Raw genomic sequence first — 20,102 nt, 5'->3', positions numbered from 1 at the left:
TTTAAAAACAAAGTGCTGTGTACTATACTTTCGAAGAGAGCTTAAGAGAGAGCAAGTTATCGTGAAGAAGAGAATTTGTTGTGTGACTCCTGTCACAGCAGGATCTTGTGACTTCTTATAAACAAAATGAATGTTATAAAAATACCTCTGCAAACAGTATTTTTTATTTGTAAGCTGTTATATATGTTCTCCCCTTTCACTGTTTAGGTCTCTTTCTGTACTGCATACAATGCTCTGTCAGAGAGGGAGGGCTGGCAACATATAGCCAGTCATGTGCATCCCATGCTCTGTAACTGGCCACTAAAAGGAATGCAAGAAAAGCTCACCATTATCTCATTTTCAGATTTTTCCTGTTTCGCTGCTGGAAATACCAGCCTTCCAATCATTCCTTCTTGAAATTATGGAACTGGTTATGGAAATCATCGTACTGGGCATTCTGGATGCAGACATGAACTGACATTTTGTGACACCATGCATTGTACTTACAACATTCTGTGGCACAGGAAAAAAAAAAATTAGGTTACCATTTATTGCCTCACACTATCTAACTTTGAACTCTGGAAACTGTGTTGGATAGCAGAGTTAAAACACCTTGTGGATGAAATCTGATAAAGTATTAAATCAACATTATTATATCTGTCTTCACAGTAGAAGACACAAAAAGTATACCAAAAATAGTGGGGAACCAAAGGACGAATGAAAGTGAGGAACTTAAAATACTTATTATCAGTACAGAAAAAGTACTAGACAAATTAATCGGACTAAAACCGATAAATCCCCTGGACCTGATGGCCTACATCCTAGGGTTCTAAAAGAGGTGGCTGCAGAGATAGTGGATGCATTGGTTGTGATCTTCCAAAATTCCCTAGATTCTAAAGTGGTCCCAGCGGATTGGATGGTAGCAAATGTAACCACGCTATTCAAGCAAGGAGGGAGAGAGAAAACAGGGAACTACAGACCAGTTAGCCTGACATCAGTCGTCAGGAAAATGCTGGAATCCATTATTAAGGAAGTGGTAACAGGGCACTTAGAAAATCATAATATGATTAGGCAGAGTCAACATGGTTTTATGAAAGGGAAGTTGTGTTTGACAGATCTATTAGAGTTTTTTGAGGATGTAACTAGCAGGGTAGAAACAGTGAAGGGGAACCGGTGGATGTGGTATATTTGGATTTCCAAAAGGCATTCAATAAGGTGCCACATATAAGGTTGTTACGCGAGATAAGAGGTTATGGGGTTGGGGGTAATATATTAGCATGGATAGAGGATTGATTAATAGACAGAAAACAGAGAGTAGGGCTAAACGGGTCATTTTCAGGTTGGCAGGCTGTAACTAGTGGGGTGCCACAAGGATCAGTGCTGGGGCCTCAGCTATTTACAATCTATATCAATGACTTAGATGAAGGGACCGAGTGCAATGTATCCAAGTTTGCTGATGATACAAAGCTAGGTGGGAAAGTAAGCTGTGAGGAGAATGCAAAGAGTCTGCAAAGGGATATAAACAGATTAAGTGAGTGGGCAAGAAGTTGGCAGATGGAGTATAATGTGGGGAAATGTGAGGTTATTCACTTTGGTAGGAAGAATAGAAAAGTAGAATGTTTTTTAAATGGTGAGAAACTATTAAATGTTGGTGTTCAGAGAGATCTGGGTGTCCTCGTACAAGAAACACAAAAAGTTAGCATGTAGGTACAGCAAGCAATTAGGAAGGCAAATTAAATGTTGGCCTTTATTGTAAGAGGTTTGGAGTACAAGAGTAAGGAAGTCTTGCTACAATTGTACAGGGCTTTGGTGAGATCACACCTGGAGTACTGCATACAGTTTTAGTCACCTTACCTAAGGAAGGATATACCTGCCTTCGATAGGGTCCAACGAAGGTTCACTAGATTGATACCTGGGATGAGAGGGTGGTCCTATGATGAGAGATTGAGTAGAATGGGCCTATATTCTCTGGAGTTTAGAAGAATGAGAGATGATCTCATTGCAACATGTAAGATTCTGAGGGGGCTTGACAGGGGGCTGAGAGGTTGTTTCCCCTGGCTGGAGAGTCTAGAATTAGGAGACGTAGTCTCAGGATAAGGGGTTGGCCATTTAAGACTGAAATGAGGAGGAAATTCTTTACTCAGAGGGTTGTGAATCTTTGGAATTCTCTAACCCAAAGGGCTGTGGATGCTGAGTTGTTGAGTCAAGGTTGAGATAGATAGATTTTTTGACTCTAGGAGAATCAAGGGATATGGGGATCGGGCGGGAAAGTGGAGTTGAGGTCCAAGATCAGCCGTGATCTTATTTAATGGCGAAGCAGACTCGAGTGGCCATATGGCCTACTCCTGCTCCTATTTCTTATGTTCTTATGTTTTTATATTTGATCAGATCATGGTACAGATCAGCGATGATGGCCTACTCCTGTTCCTATGCAGAGAAACATGATGGTAGGGACAACTGAACTAAAAATCAAAAAGTGCATATTATCAACTTAAAATGTGATCTGCCATAGAGCAAATATTGCCACTAACTCCTGTTTACTAATAATTAGGCACTGACGTGATTTTTTCATCAATAGATGTCACTAATAGACACTGTACAGCATTAAAACATCACATTGGTTTGCCTAGTAGCAGAATGTCATTACAATGTCTCAATGTCTGTAAACAACCTTTATAAATCAGGGTTGCTAATTAAAGCATTTACAAACCGCATACGTGCAGGGTACAAGACTGAGTTTTGCGAAAGGCAGACGATTAGAAAAACTGTCCAACATTACAGGCTGTTTAAGGGAACCTACATCACACACAAAGTTTAATGAGGTGGCACCTTACTGCTTCATCACAAGGGTGTTATGAATTCTGCAAACATATCATGTTGAAGCCAGAATATCTGGCATTTGCCTATAGTTGTTGCAAACTGACTGGCTGCAGCCAATAATACACTTTACACCCCCCTGTTTCTACACTTCATTGGCTATTAGCTAGATTTGTTAGTACTGACATGAAGCCCTAGGTGATCAGATTTATGGTAAGTCGTATAATGAGTACAATTAAAGGCTCGCTTGTGAATCATAAAATAGTGCTCAATTTTTTGCTCATCTCAAAACTGCCAGAAATGACCTGCTCAACGGAGAGAGAAAGAAACTCACATTCTGATTAATATTGTTCGCTGCTGTACAGCTTAGGGACTGTCAGTTGTGAAGTGTATGCTTTTTACATAAAGGTCAATTTGAATAAAAGAAAACCAGTTCTGCAGCATTAATGATTCAATTGTTCCAATTCTTGCCAGCAAGAGATGGCTGGCATGTGGCTACAATTTTATGGTGTCACCAATAAAGCGCTGTAAAGTTAAATGTGTCTTTGTTCAACTAGAGAGGCAGAATTAAATTGAGGAGAAGTTACATGGGACACACATACATTCTTCAAATAGTAATTTGCAGAGTCAGGCATGGAAAGATACAGCAGATCAATTAACTGAAACTAAGCAGGTTTCATGGTATTCAAAGCTGCATGTCCTTTACTTTTAAGTAATTAACACTTACAAATCTGAGGTACAGACTTCTGCTTTCAGTGGACCAGGCATACAGTAGTCTAAATTTAACATTGTTGCACACGTTTTATAGGCCTAAAACAGGTGCAACGATAACCAATTTAGCAGGGCAGAGGCCCGAACGCCTGATCTGCATAGGCGTTTGGGCCATTGCTAAATTGGTCGGCGTCTTTTTTTAGGCAGCCCTGGAGCGCCCCCTGGCACAGACCACATTTTAATATTGAAATAAGGCTTCTGCGTTTGTTTCAGACCCGGATTGCTAAATTCCTTTGGACTGGTACTTCCAAGTCTGGAACAACCTAACCAGTGGTCCTTAAAGGGACCAGTGGAGGCCACTTAAAACAAAGGCCCCAAAACTTCCAGGAATGTGGTATTGGAATGTGGTGTTGGAAGGAGCTCCTATTGGCTCCACAAAACAACAGCGGGCCGCTGCTGGTCCGCCCTTGCCCACCCCTCCTTATCACCCCCCCCCATCCCCACTTCCGGACTGACCATGGCGAAATTGGTAAAGCTCCAACAGGTGTGTCGGGGCATCTAATTGGCTCCGGCAACTCACCTGAATTATTCTGATGAGGCCTGTGGCCCGCTTTTGGACACTAACCAAGTTAGGCCCCACAGTCTTTATATCCATTCTTGACTTTTGGTGGGTCCCACAAGTTCTGGTAAAAATATAACAGTGTATACAATTAACTAAAGTCAATCTCAGTTACATTAAAAAAATTTGTAACCCTTTTTATTTTTTCCTATCTTGCTAAAAAGTCATCAGTTACAGACCATAGGTTGAGAAATAAATCCATTCATGTTTAATTTTCAATTTACTAGAGAGCATTCCAAAACTTTGGTAATTTCTTTTTAAGAGATGGCCTATTTCCACAGATAATTTTCTTGCAATATACTAGATTTCACTAGCAAAATGTGTTGTCTGTTCTCTTGATCACATATAAAACGATCCATTTTAAACAACAGAAATGATCACAAACCCTGTGAAGTCTAAACCTGTATGACAACTCAGATGTACAAGATCACATTCCTGTGATAACTTAATTTGCATACAGAAAATACATGACTCAGAAAGACTTTAATTGTTTGCTGCATTTTATTCCTTCACAGTCTCTGCAACTCCTGCTTTACCCTGGCATAGGATTATAAAATCTTCCTGAAGGATCCTAAATGTCAGATATAAATCCAACGTTATGAATGCGACAGATCACCTTTAATGAGCCTGAAGGAACACGAACAGCTGGCTTAACCTCTTGTTATCTCTAAACAATTTAAAGAGAAAAACAAAAAGTTGAAAATTTTGAACAAACACAGACAGTGCAATAGCCGAAAGAAGAAGGCTAGAAGTCCTGATACTTTCCAGTTGTAAACTTTCTCTGGTTGGCCTGCCTTCATTTCACCCAAGTTTCACCCAGGGTAGTGGAGTTGCTGGAAAATGAAAACTGAGGTGGATCTGACTAAAAACATGGACCTGAGCTTTCTGTCGGAAGAGGAGCAGTTAGCTCTTCAGAGAGTCCTTAAAAGAGATGCTGATCTGAAAAAACTTGAAGAAAGTCGAATCAGGTAAGATCCCTTCCTCGTCTCCTGCATCAGCACTGTTTACTTCATACTGTTCTTTCCACTCTTTTCTTCCATCTTTCAGATGAGATGTTAAATCGAGGACCCGTCTGTCCTCTCAGGTGGATGTAAAAGACACAATGGCACTATTCTAAGACAAGCAGGAAAGTTTTCCCGGTGTTCTGGCCAATATTTATACCTGAACCAACATTACTAAACTGATGATCTGGTCATTATCTCATTGCTGTTTGTGGGACTTTATTGTGTGCATATTAGCTGCTGCATTTCCTACATTACAACAGTGACTACATTTCAAAAGTACTTTATTGGCCGTAAAGCGCTTTGGGGCATCCTGAGATCATGAAAGGCGCTATACAAATGGAAATTCTTTTTTTATTTCTCACCTGCTTACAGCAAATTGTTCTTTTTAATAAAAAAAAGCGATATTCTTGTTTTTGACAGTGACCTGTCCTAATGTAGTAAAAGTCACTCTGGGGTGAGTTTTTAATGTATGGATGCTGTTTGTTAAATGTCTTAGTTTTGCTACGCTCCAACCTTTAATTCTGTTCCTGGATGTTATTGCCTAATGCAGCAACCACACGCTGATAGTTGTTACGTTTTGCTATAGTACAATAGAATTACAAAATAATGGGATAGCCCATGTCCCAATCATATCATATACGCTTATGTTATAGGCAGCATTGACTTGATCTGAAAAGCAATGTTGAAAATTTTCGGTGAACTACATGATATGGTACAGTTCCTTACTTAATTAAAATTTAATGCAATTGGCTTTTTAATTTAGTGCACTTTGATGTTTGGTCTAAACTGTAAAACAAAACTGAAGTATGCGTAGGCTGAGTGAATATATTATTAATCCCATAAAGGTTTGCAGAATTATCTATCTTACACCATTTAGTGTAGATAGAATTTCCGCGTAGAGATTATACTTTTGCGAGGGGGGGTATCTTCAGTTTTGAAACTCATCAATTCACACATCAAGTTAGTTTAAATGCAAGGCATAATTCATTAGTCCAGTAAATATATGTTTGATATTTTAAGTGATTTTTCCCCCTCGTTTTCCTAGTTTCTAGTCCCCTGTCACTCCTATGCTACAGGTGACTGATTGGAGGTGTGCCAGATCAGTCCAGTTCTACTCTCACCTCCCTTTCCTCCCTGTGGTTTCTGCTCTCGACTTCTCCACTATACACAGTAGAGATTAAGAGTTCAAAATCTAAAGCTCAGATCGAACAAAATGGGGGCAATTTTAACTTTGAATGATGGTGTAAAACGGGCGTTATCGAAGTAGTTGTCCATTATACACCCCACCTGATTTGTGCGGCTAACTTGATATCTCTCGTTTTACTCCATCTCTCAAAGAGAAAATACGCTGGAGCAGTGGCAGAAGGCTCGCTGAACCACATTTTGGAGTGAGTGGACCTATTACTAGGCACCTCTCCCTCCCTTCAGCCCACTTACCTTCTGCCCTCTAATTATAGCTCCCACCTCTTCTACTGCAGCAGCACTGAATTTTTCTTCCTAGCCAGCTTCTTCTTTATAGCTCATCCTGCATAAATCAGGGAAATGGGTAGCATTGGGGCAGTGGGTAGAAAGCACTTATACAGCAGTGTAACTACCCCAGGAGAATTCCGCCCTTGATCCTGTCCTTATCTGACATTCACAAGGGTCACTGCAATCAGAACCAAGAACCTTGGCTGAATCTTTTTCCTTTCCTAGCTGGGAACAATGCGGTAAATTATAGTGTCCCCACCCACTCTGGCTGAGATCCGCTAGCTCTGTACAGATTGGGGCTTGAACCTGGTGAGTACGGTAGTGTAGTGGTTATGTTATTAGACTTTTTCTTCTTTGGCAATCCCTCAGGATCGAGGATGACTTGCTTCCACTTCGGGAGGGTGGGTTCTGCGGTGGCTGAATAGTCCGATCCTGGAACCGCAGACTCTGCCACAGATGGGGCAGGTAGTGTTTAATAAGGCGGGTGGGCGAGACGCTCTGGATTCCGCGCGCTCTTTCCGCTGCTTACGTTTGGCCTCCACGTGCTCCACTTGGTGACGCTCGAGGTGATTGGCACCTTCGCAGATGCTTCTTCTCCAGTTTGGGCATTCTAGGGCAAGCGATTCCCACGTGTCGGTGGGGATGTTGCATTTTTTAGGGAGACTTTGAGAGTGTCCTTATAGTGTTTCCTCTGCCCTCCTAGTGATCGCCTGCCATTGCGGAGCTTGGAGTAGAGCATTTCTTTAGGGAATCTTGTGACGGGCATGCTGACAATGTGGCCCGCCCATCGCAGCTGGTTGAGCGTGACCAGTGCCTTGATACTGGGGATATTAGCCTGGGAGAGAACGCTCACATTGGTACGCCTATCCTGCCAGTGGATTTGCAGGATTTTGAGGAGGCAACGTTGGTGATATCTCTCCAGGGATTTGAGGTGTCTGCTGTACATTGTCCATGTTTCTGATGCGCACAGGAGGACGGGGACCACAGCTGCTCTGTAGACCATGAGCTTGGTGCTGGATTTGAGGTCTCGGTCTTCGAACACTCTGTTCCTCAGGCATCCGAAGGCTACACTGGAGCATTGGAGTCGATGTTGAATTTCATCGTCGATGTCTGCTCGCGCCGAGAGGAGGCTCCCGAGGTTTGGGAAATGATCCATGTTGTCCAGAAGCTCACAGAGGATCTTGATGGTCGGGAGGCAGTGTTGTGTGGCAGGAGCGGGCTGGTAGAGGACCTTTGTTTTCCAGATGTTTAGGCTGAGGCCCATTCTCTCATACGCCTCGGTGAATGCGTCGACGATGGTTTGTAGCTCAGCCTCCAAGTGTGTGCACACGCGGGCGTCATCTTCGTACTGCAGCTCGATGACAGAAGTTGGGGTGGTCTTGGAGGCATCGAAGGTTGAACAGTTTGTCCTGTAGGTGAGCTCCACTCCAGCGGGGAGCTTCATGGTGATGGGGTGGAGTGTTGCAACGAGGAAGATGGAGAAGAGTGTTGGAGTGATGACGCAGCCCTGCTTGACCCCAGTTTGCACTCGTATTGGGTCTGTGATGGGTCCGTTGGTGAGGATCACAGCTTGCATGTCATCGTGGAGCAGGCGGAGAATGGTGACGAATTTCTGCGGGCTCACGAATTTGAGGAGGATGCTCACAATCCCTCACGGTTGACAGAGTCAAAGGCCTTTGCGAGATCAAAGAAGACCATGTACAGAGATTGATGCTGCTCCCTGCACTTTTCCTGGACTTGTCGCGCACTAAAGATCATGTCCATTGTGCCTCTTGACGGGCAGAAGCCGCATTGAGACTCAGGGAGGAGCTCTTCGGCCACTGGAAGGAGGCGGTTGAGGAGGATTCTCGCGATGACCTTTCCCGTGGCGGACAGTCGGGAAATCCCTCTGTAATTTCCGCAGTCGGACCTATCTCCTTTCTTGAAGATGACCACAATTACGGCGTCTCTGAGATCTCCCGGCATGGCCTCTTCCTTCCAGACAAGGGTGATAAGGTTGTGTATTTGTGTCAAGAGTGCTTCTCCGCCATATTTTAGTACTTCGGCGGGTATTCCATCTGCGCCTGGTTGTTTTTCAGCTGTTGAATGGCTTTTTCCACCTCACAGCGGGCTGGGGTTGTGCTGAGATGGTGGCGGGTAGTGTGTTGTGGGATGGTGTCGAGGGCACTTGCGTCGAGGACTGCATCTTGGTTGAGGAGGTCCTCGAAGTGCTCTCTCCAGTGGGCGTTGACTGCCTCTCTGTCTTTGATGAGCACCTCTCCATTTTTGGCTCTCCGTGGGGTAGGCCCCTGGGTACTCAGACCGTAGATGGCTTTAATTGCGCTGACGAGGCCGTGCACGTCGTGGTTGTCGACGAGTTGCTGAGTCTCCTGCGCTCTTTCCACTCACCATCTGCTGTTTAGGTCACGGGTTCTTTGTTGCGCCTCGGCCTACAGTTGCCTGTAGGCTTGTTTCCTCTCGCTCGAGTTTTGGTGGAGCTGCCAATTCAGGAACGCCTTGCGTTTGCAGTCTAGGAGATCCTGGATCTCCTGATTGTTCTCATCAAACCAGTCTTGGTGTTTCCTGGTCGAGAGACCGAGTGTCACCTCGCAGGTGCTGACTATGGTGGCTTTTAGGGTGGACCAGATGCTGTGGGCACTCTGCGGCTCTGGTTTGTTGGTCATCACAGGTTGGTTGTAAGGCGACGGCTGAGTAGATCTTTCTTCTCAAGGTCTTTGAGTCCAGGATTAAGTCTCCTGCGGCAGAGTTTTTTCTGCCGCTGCCGGTTTGGGGCCAGATTGATGGAGATGGTAGAGCGGATTAGTCAGTGGTCAGTCCAGCAGTCGTCGGCTCCAGTCGTGGCGCGGGTGATGCGGATATCTTTGCGGTCCCTCGCTCGGACAATGATGTAGTCTATTAGGTGCCAGTCCTTAGAGCGGGAGTGTTGCCATGAGGTCATGTACTTGTCCCTCTGGCAGAACAGGGTGTTCGTTATGACGAGGTCATGTTCTAGGCATTTCGTCAGGAGGAGGACTCCATTGGGGTTTGCTTTCCCTATGGCTTCCTTGCCTAACACACCTTTCCAAAGGTTTGCATCCCTCCTGACTCTGGCATTGAAGTCACCGAGGAGAATCAGCTTGTCTCCCTTTGGGATACGGGACAGCGATTGGTCAAGGCTAGAGTAGAATGTCTCTTTTATCTCGTCCGCTGGTCTAGTGTCGGGGCGGAGGCACTGATGACTGTGGTGTGCTGCTTCTGGGCCAGGTAGTTATTAGACTAGTAATTGAGGCTTGAACTAATGATCCAGAGAACGCACAAGTTCAAATCCCACCATGGCAGTTTGAGAATTTGAATTCAGTTTAAATAAAAAGTTGGTATCAGTAGCCATGCAGCTGTGAGATTGCCAGCTGGTTCACTAATGGCCTTTAGGGACATTAGGCAATAAATGCTGGCCTTACCTGGTCTATCTTATATGTGACTCCAGTCCCACACCAACATGATTGATTGACTTATAACTGCTGTCTGAAATGATCTAGCAGCCATTCAGTTGTTAGGGCAATTAGGGATGGGCAATAAATGCTCTGCCAGTGGTGCCCACACCCTGAGAATTAATTTTTTAAAATGTTGCTTTAAGAAAGTTTTGAGATTTTGGAGTGGCACATTTATTGTAGTGCAGGCTGGTCTGTGCTGAGTGTATGCAGTGCCGGTGGGAGGCCCGGGCCTCATTAGTGTCAGGTCAGCAGCTGCAGCCGGAGATCGAGCACCCTCGGGCAGCCCAACAGTTGGCCCAGGGCAACATTACTGTGGCCACAGCGACAACGGCAATGAGGCGGGAGGAAATTTCCCACCATTTTCACGGCACAACTGCCCCATTTCCGCTGGGTGGCCATTTCCCCAGGTCTCTGTTTGGTAGCTCCCAAAAGCAATGAAAATTGGGATTGTCAACTCAATGGTTTAGGGATTGAACTCGTGTTTTGCTTATGACATGTCACAGCACACTTTTGCTTCAATTTGCTGTGTGACTGTTGCCGTTTTAAAATTATATTATAGAAAACCATAATGGGTTATTACATTTTCAACATTCGATAAAGGGAGCTGTTAGTTATGCAATGGGCTAAGTACTTGAATAATTTATGTCTCCAGTACAGTTCAGACAAATTATTTTAATTAGGTGGATAATCAATGTGTATAAATTCGGTTTGTTCTGGTACCAAGAGAGCTTGATGATCTTGTTCTGGACCCTGTTAATTCTGAGGTTTCTGCTGCTGGAGTTAATTTATTGCATTAGCAGGTTAAAACCGACAGTGTTACTTGTCACTATTCTACTGAAGGAGGATGTGCACATATTTCAGTGTTTTATAATTGTTTGTCATTGAGTCAATAAAAGCAAGTATTTCAAGTGAAAATCAGCTCCGGTGTTCCAACTTGGTAAGTAGTTGTTCCCTCATAGATTCGCAAGCTGCAACACAGGCACTTAGGCTACAGTTTATATTCTTTTAAAAAAACCTTCTCTTGTTGCTATGGACATTACATTTAATATTAATGACCGCTGCACTGAAGAATAAATATTCAAGCCATCTGTTGTTTAAACTGGGAGAATCCTTCAATCAGGACTACAAATAAACTTGACACCAGCATTAACACTTATTCTTCTCAAGTCTTCATGCCTTACTGTTCTTCTTTCAAACATCCCAAGATAGATATAGATGAGAAAGACCACTCGACCCATTATAACTCATGCTGACAGAAATGCTACATTGTCTCTTTTCCTTGCCTAAACAAAAGAAAAGATCGACCAACATAGAACTTTTTAAGAATTGATGACTGTAATAGAGTAATTGGGGCCAATTTTAACTTGCCAAAATCTGGGCTGCTGCCAAGCTGTGCTAGCTCCCTCTACAGTTGCGAACCCTCCCCTCAACCCCGCTCAGGTCCTACCTTGCTGCCAGCCAGGCAGCCTTCAGGCCGTACGTAATTGCTCTGGTCCGAATCCGGCGAGCTGCATCGGCATGCCCATTTGGGACAGCAGCTCGCCAGTTCTATTTAAATGAGTCCTCAAAATGGCTCCAGCCTCTTTACTGCTGGATCGGCCTTACACTCCGCTGATCTGCCACCCAAACGATAAAGTTACAATCTGCCCCACTGACTGAATTAGAAGCAGTCTGTGAAAAAGTAAATTGTTCTTGGGCATGATCAGCTGGCAAGTTGACTGATTAGTTGACTGATTAGTTGGAAGTTAATACTAGAGATAAACTGGTTACTAACTTTTGCTTACAATGAAATCCTATTTTGAACCCGTATATAGCATTAGCAATTTGGGATGAGCATTGATGTATATTAAACCTTTAACTAAGAAATGTCTAAAATGTGTGGCCTTTTACAAAGGCTAAAGCCAATTCTGTATTGACCCCCATTTTGCCGTGGATCGCACATAAGCCAGATACCATCCTTAGACTACCAGGGATTGGACATAGACCATGTACTATCACTTTGATAGCAAGGGATTAGACACAGACCATCTATTATTACTTATACTGCCAGCAATTAAATACAGACGATGTACCATCACTTACACTACTTGGTACCATTCCCCAAACAGTAGTGGAGATGTAGGGGAGGGCATTAAACAGGAAATTAGAGATGCATGCAAGAAGGGTACAACTATAATCATGGGAGACTTTAATTTACATATAGATTGGTCAAACCAAATTAGCAATAATACTGTGGGGGAGGAATTCCTGGAGTGTGTACGTGATGGATTTCTAGACCAATACATTGAGGAACCAACTAGAGAACAGGCGATCCTAGACTGGGTATTGTGCAATGAGAAAGGATTAATTAACAATCTTGTTGTGCGGGGTCCCTTGGGGAAGAGCGACCATAACATGATAGAATTCCTCATTAAGATGGAGAGTGAAGTAGTTGAATCCGAAACTAGGATCCCGAATCTAAATAAAGGAAATTACGAAAGTATGAGGTGTGAGTTGGCTAGGATAGATTGGGGAACTTTACTAAAAGGGATGACAGTGGATAGGCAATGGCTAATATTTAAATAATGTGTGCAGGAATTACAATTATTCATTCCTGTCTGGCGCAAAAATAAAACAGGAAAGGTGGCTCAACCTTGGCTTACAAAAGAAATTAGGGATAGTATTAGATCCAAAGAGGAGGCATATAAAATTGCAGAAAAAGCAGCAAGCCTGAGGATTGGGAGCAGTTTAGAATTCAGCAAATGAGAACAAATATATTGATTAAGAGGGGAAAAATAGAGTATGAGAGTTAACAAGCAGTGAACATAAAAACTGACTGTAAAAGCTTCTATAAATCTGTCAAGAGAAAAAGATTAATGAAGACAAATGTAGGTCCCCTACAGTCAGAAATGGGGGAAATTATAATGGGGAGCAAAGAAATGACAGAACAATTAAACACGTACTTTGGTTCTGTCTTCACAAAGGAGGACACAAATAACCTCCCAGAAATGTTAGGGAACCAAGGGTCTAGTGAGAGGGAGGAACTGAAGGAAATCAGTATTAGTAAAAAAATAGTGCTCAGGAAATTAATGGGGCTAAAGGCTGACAAATCCCCAGGGCCTGATAATCTACATCCCAGAGTACTAAAGGAAGTGGCCCTGGAAATAATGGATGCATTGGTGGTCATCTTCCAAAATTCTATGGACTCTGGAACAGTTCCTACAGATTGGAGGGTGGCAAATGTAACCCCACTATTTAATAAAGGAGGGAGAGATAAAACAGGGAATTACAGACCAGTTAGCCTAACATCAGTAGTGGGGAAAATGCTAGTCTATTATAAAGGATGTGATAACAGAACACTTGTAAGGCATTAACGGGATTGGACAAAGTCAGCATGGGTTTGTGAAAGGGAAATCATGCTTAACAAATCTACTGGAGTTTTTTGAGGAGGTAACTAGTAGACTAGATAGGGGAGAACCAGTGGATGTGGTGTACTTGGATTTTCAGAAGGCTTTTGATAAGGTCCCACACAAGAGGTTAGTGTGCAAAATTAAAGCACATGGGATTGGGGGGAATATACTGGTATGGATTGAGAATTGGTTGACAGACAGGAAACAGAGAGTAGGAATAAACGGGCCTTTTTCCGGGTGGCAGGCAGTGACTAGCGGGGTACCGCAGGGATCAGTGCTTGGGCCCCAGCTATTCACAATATATATCAATGATTTGGATGAGGGAACGGAATGTAACATTTCCAAGTTTGCAGACAACACAAAGCTGGGGTGGAATGTGAGCTGTGAGGAGGATGCAAAGAGGCTGCAATGTGATTTAGACAAGTTGGGTGAGTGGGCAAGAACATGGCAGATGCAGTTTAACGTGGATAAATGTGAGGTTATCCACTTTGGTTGTAAAAACAGAAAGGCAGATTATTATCTGAATGGTGATAGATTGGGAAAAGGGGAGTTGCAACGAGACCTGGGTGTCCTTGTACACCAGTCGCTGAAAGCGAGCATTCAGGTGCAGCAAGCAGTTAGGAAGGCGAATGGTGTGTTGGCGTTCATTGCAAGAGGATTTGAGTACAGGAACAGGGATGTCTTACTGCAGTTATACAGGGCCTTGGTGAGGCCACATCTGGAGTATTGTGTGCAGTTTTCATCTTATCTGAGGAAGGATGTCCTTGCCATGGAGGGAGTGCAACGAAGGTTTACCAGACTGATTCCTGGGATGGCAATCCTGAGGAGAGATTGGGTCGACTAGGCCTATATTCACTAGATTTTAGAAGAATGAGAGGTGATCTCATCGAAACATATAAAATTCTAACAGGACTAGACAGACTAGATGCAGGGAGGATGTTCCCGATGTTTGGGGAGTCCAGAACCAGGGGTCACAGTCTCAGGATACGGGGTATGCCATTTAGAACCAAGATGAGGAGAAATTTCTTCACTCAGAGGGTGGTGAACCTGTGGAATTCTCTAAAGGGATCAAGGGATATGGGGAAAAAGCGGGAACAGGGTACTGAGTTAGAGGATCAGCCATGATCATTTTGATTGGCGGAGCAGACCCGAAGGGCCGAATAGCCTACTCTTGCTCCTATTTTCTATGTTTCTATGTTTCTTGGACTGCCAGGGATCAGATATAGGCCATATCTCGAGTGTGATAGCAAACAGCTTCCACCCACCAGATGCGACTGGGTGCTCGCTGTGGCACTAAACCTCCTTGGGCTTGATACATAATGAAACACTGGGCTATCAGGGATTGCCCTATACCTTTCCCCCAATAAACGGCCACTGAAAATGAAAATTAATTTTGTTATCTCTTTTTTTTGTTGAAGATCCACATACCATTCACAGATGTCAACAACTGTTAACTGTAGTGACAGGAAACTAACGGCAAATCAGAATAAATGGCAATGAATATGTTCAGAGAAACAATTTGTGCAGTAACCTACTGGAGTTTTTTGAGGAAGTAACTGGTAGAATACTTAAAGAAGAACCAGTGGATGTGGTTTATTTAGATTTTCAGAAGGCCTTTGATAAAGTCCCACATCAGAGGTTAGTGTGCAAAATTAAAGCACATGGGATTGGGGGTAATATACTGGCATGGATTGAAAATTGGTTAACAGGCAGGAAACAGAGTAGGAATAAATGGGTCTTTTTCAGGGTGGCGGGGGGTGACTGGTGGGGTACCGCAGGGATCAATGTTTGGGCCCCAGCTATTCACAATATATATCAATGATTTGGATGAGGGAACCAAATGTAATATTTCCAAGTTTGCTGACGACACAAAACTAGGTGGGATCGTGAGATGTGAGGAGGATGCAAAGAGGCTTCAAGGCGATTTAGACAAGTTGAGTGAGTGGGCAAATACACGGCAGACGCAGTATAATGTGGATAAATGTGAAGTTATCCACTTCGGAAGGAAAAACAGAAAGGCAGGGTATTATTTAAATGGTGACAGATTGGAAATGTTGATGTACAAAGGGACCTGAGTGTCCTTGTACACCAGTCACTTAAAGCAAACATGCAGGTGCAGCAAGCAGTTCGGAAGGCAAATGGTATGTTGGCCTTCATTGCAAAAGAATTTGAGTACAGGAGCAAGGATGTCTTATTGCAGTTATACAGGGCCTTGGTGAGACCACACCTGGAGTATTGTGTGCAGTTTTGGTCTCCTTACCTAAGAAAGGATATATTTGCCATAGAGGGAGTGGAGCGAAGGTTCACCAGACTGATTCCTGGGATGGCAGGACTGTCGTATGAGGAGAGATTGGGTCGACTAGGCCTGTATTCACTCAAGTTTAGAAGAATGAGAGGGGATCTCATTGAAACATATAAAATTCTGACAGGGCTAGACAGACTGGATGCAGGGAGGATGTTTCCCCTGGCTGGGGGGTCCAGAACGCGGGGTCACAGTCTCAGGACATTTAGGACTGAGATGAGGAGAAATTTCTTCACTCAGAGGGTGGTGAACCTGTGGAATTCTCTAGCACAGAAGGCTGTGGCGGCCAATTTAAGAAGGAGCTAGATAGATTTCTAGACACAAAAGGCATCGAGGGGTATGGGGAGAGAGCGGGAATATGGTATTGAGATAAAGGATCAGCCATGATCATATTGAATGGCAGAGCAGGCTCAAGGGACAGAATGACCTACTCTGCTCCTATTTTCTATGTTATGTTTCTATGTTAATTGTTTTCTTTTTAAGAATCAAGGAAAGATACTGAATTGGAGCAAAGTTCTATATTTGCAAAATGGCTCAATTGGGCACTTTGAGTTTGAACTTTGGTTCAGTTTTCATTTTTACTAACTATTATTTATAATATAGTGGCAAGGAGGATGTTCATGATTATGTTGATATAGGAAGAGATCAATTTACAGTCTGGGATGTTAACACGCTATCACAAACATACTGACTTTCAGATTCATCTTAATTTTACATATTTACATATGAGTACAAAATTGGCGAAGTCCTGACTAAATAAGATTTAAGAGAGGCACATGACTTCTTATACTTCAGTTGAAATCCATTCAGGAAAAAATAGTGATACCTCTGTGTTCTTACAGGTTTCCAAAGCTATCTTGTCCAACAAAATGGATGTATGCTTGATAACAGAAGCACAATGCAAGGTCTGAAGAAGCCTCAGATGTTATTTTTGATGATTTCTTAAATAAAAAAAATCTTTAGTTTAGAATCATATGAAATTGTGTCTCACTAGAATGTATATCCTCACTCAGCCCCTCATTGGTACAGAGCCCTCATTTGATTCTCTCTTCAAGCATGGGTACTCAAAACCGAAAAGATAAATGAGTCACGTTGTAAATACTGACATACATCTGGCTTCTAGTTCAGATTGTTGCTCTGCTTTTTGCCTTCAGCACAAGCTACCAACTTCTCTTATTCAGGCTAATAATGTTCCAAATTATTCCCGTGAATGTATTTCTGTAATGCAGTACCAACATTAGGAACTGTTAGCCTTTAATGCGTGAAAGGTAACCAAGAAATAATACATCACGTACAATTTGTATTATACTTCCATGATTGTGCCATGTTGTGAATAGAATAGAATCTAATTATTATTCAAGAATGTACAATACCTGAAGGGCTACATGAATCATTTGAAATTCTATCCAGTGATAATTATTGGAAATTGGATTCTGAACAGTGTATTAAACCGTGGGCAGGACTTTCCTCTTAAATTTGCTCCTGAATGTGGCCTCATGTAATTGCTTTTCAACTCAAAGTTTACACAAATAAGTTGAAACTACAAAAAGGGGCTGTTTGTTGTCTTCAACCACCAAAAGGCAAATTTAATCCTTAATGCCTCACCTTCTTTGCAATTAATCTTCTTTAAATCAGCAGTGTTCAGCAAAGAATTGTAGCTTGTGTAAAATTCACTTTCCAAAATCAATTAATTGTTGAGACATTAAAACATAAAGTTGACTAAATTTAATTTGAAGTGATCAATTGTTGTGTCTATGATACGTGCAATCCATCCTGTTAAATAAAATAATTAGACTGCATGAAGAAAAAGAACGACTGTGAATGCTGAAATCCTGGAATTAAAACAGAAAATGCTGGAAATGCCAAGCAGGTTGATCAGCCATTGAAGAAGAAAGATAGGTTAACATTTCAGTTGTCATTCTCAGTCAGAACTGATGAGAAAATAGGATGATGTAATGAAGACGAAAATAAATGCTGCATATTTTCGTAGACTTCAGGCAGAGATGCCAAATATTGATTCGCTTTACAAGAAAATACATTTATGATTTCATGTAGGATTGAAATGTCTTTTATGGATGTTCTTGTGTACTGCCATCTCAAAATAACTCGAAAATATGGAAACACTGCCTCAGTCCCTGTGACCTTGAACGGTCCTACTGTTTTTTCACCCAACAGCACCATCACTATCATGGGTAATTCACAGTATAAAGTGACTCCCAGGGAATTTGGCCACCAGGTGCTGTGCAGCTGTTTGGAGAGCTGCCTGCACGTCATTAACAGAGGTGGGCTTAGCACAGTACCACCTATCCATCTGCCACCAAGATGGTCTTTTCACAATGAATAGTTGTTGCTTTACCAATGGAAATATATTTGCATTCTAAGATGGTAAGGAAGAAGGCCAGCGTTCATTTGCTTAGTGAAGATGATCACTACCATTCCTCCAATCTCCACCCATCCAATCTATGATTGTTCTTTCATCAGCACTAGTGACATGACCATTGGGGAGAGAGTATAGAAGAAGTGGATATGGTCACAGAAAGTTGATATGGGGTAGCTGGTAGAGGCCTGGGATGTTGGGCAGACTAGAGAAAGAAGCCTTTATTAAGCAAATGAATTGGAGTGAAGAGAATCAAATTTGCCAAACAGAATAAAATTCCATTAAAACAAATTCTGTCAGGTTCAATCTTACTTGCTTGTGCAGGACAGCACTTAGGTTTCTTTGTGCATCTGGGAGTCGTGCTTAATATGAAAAAAAACTATTAACTGATCCAGTACCAAATGCAATATTGCAGCGTATATTGGGGTGCTGGAGAAGTGTTAACCACAATGCTGCAGCATTTTATGTTTATATACAGGATAATATGCGGTTTAAATAAACGTGATATGGAAAACCCTCTAAAACTGTCCTCTGCTCAATCAGACTAGTTGGGGTCAAATTGAATACAGCACGAACCCGGGCCCAGGTACCGCGATCCACGATTAATCCACGCCCTGTGCTTCCGTCTCAGGCAGGATGAGACATTCGTCCGGCCTCAGCCAAATGTTAAAAACCTGCATTGACACTAGGATTCAATGGCATTCGAACTTTCCACCAGCAGGGGGAGTCCAAATCTTTTAAAGGCAGGCTGTCTCTCTGTCAGCCAGACAAAGGGGGAAATTACAGTTTGCTGTCTGCACGGAGTCTGAACGGAGATCAGACATCGCACATGTATAACACAGATGCAAGTCCCGTCCCTATGTTTAAAAACTGTTAAGTTATTTTAAAACATTAAATAAAGGTTGTGTAACATTAAATCCCACATCCTCCAATCTGCATGCCAGACCTCACCAATCTGCTGGTCTGAGTTGGTACTAGGCCTGCGAGAGAGCATGCACCTAGGTTCTCTGCTGATGCACTAGAGATCTTGGGTGCAAGAGGTGGACAGAAGGAGGGGCATCCTATATCAGCGTTTGGGGGGTGGGTGGGTGGGGTGGTGGTGACAAGAGGCCCTCCAGACATATGCTCAAAGGCAGTGGGAGGCAGCAGGGGATGCAATCAATGCCAGATGCATATCACCACGAACATGGATGCAGTGCAGGAAGAAGTTCAATGCTTTGACACGAGTGGTCAAGGTGATTGAGGTCAACTGTCAAGTGGCATCTCCTACCAACTGCACCACTAGCCGCGTCCACTGCTCCATGCACTACACCCCCCCATCACCCACATACCAACAAACTCTTTCAATCAGTACTCAACTCTTCCAAATCAGATACTTCCTCTCACCCTTACACATTACCACTGTTACAAGCTGCACACCCACAACTCACAGGCCACACACACTGGCAGCTATTCAACCATGACAGGCACATCACCCAGGCACACGTCCCGCTTTCTTGCAGGAGAAGGTGGCGCATAACGGGAGGCAGCAAGTGGCAGTGGCTTTTAGCCCCTCGAGCCTGTTCCGCCATTCATGAGATCATGGTTGGCCTGTGACCTAACTCCATATGCCCGCCGTATCCCCATATTCCTTAATACCTTTAGTTCACAAAATCTGTCAATCTCAGATTTAACATTCACAAGTGAGTTAGCATCAACTGCCGTCTGCAGAAGATAGTTACAAACTTCTCCCACCCTTTGCGTGTAGAAAGGTTATCTAACTTCACTCCTGCATGTCCCGGCTCTAAATGTTAGGTTATGATCCCTTGTCCTAGTATTCAATTATAGGAGACCTCCAAAAACAGTTACAAATGCATCAGCAGCCAGAAGCAATAATCAAGCAACTATCCTGTAAATCCTGCATGGTCCCTATAAATAGCCCTGGTGGGGGATCCTCCAGGCACTCTTAAGACATGTTTAGATGG

General features: G+C 43.1%; 1 protein-coding gene across 5 annotated transcripts in view; it reads left to right on the top strand.

Moving 5' to 3' along the window:
• The window catches only part of LOC137321865 (synaptotagmin-like protein 2), a 208,894-nt gene that overhangs the window by 36,261 nt on the left and 152,531 nt on the right, over window positions 1-20,102 (top strand). For 4 of the 5 annotated variants that reach the window (XM_067984670.1, XM_067984666.1, XM_067984668.1 and 1 more), the window contains exon 2: window positions 4,642-5,094. In XM_067984670.1, coding sequence (XP_067840771.1) covers window positions 4,967-5,094 — 128 coding nt within the window. In that variant the 5' untranslated portion in view covers window positions 4,642-4,966. Of the gene's footprint in view, window positions 1-2,356; window positions 2,427-4,641; window positions 5,095-20,102 lie in introns of those variants that run through there. The other variant, XM_067984667.1, reaches the window with a different exon arrangement.

This window comes from Heptranchias perlo, chromosome 5, assembly GCF_035084215.1.
Source record: "Heptranchias perlo isolate sHepPer1 chromosome 5, sHepPer1.hap1, whole genome shotgun sequence".
Lineage (NCBI taxonomy): Eukaryota > Metazoa > Chordata > Chondrichthyes > Hexanchiformes > Hexanchidae > Heptranchias > Heptranchias perlo.
The sequence above is the reverse complement of the archived record's forward strand: the minus strand, read 5'-3'. Positions and strand labels throughout refer to the sequence as shown.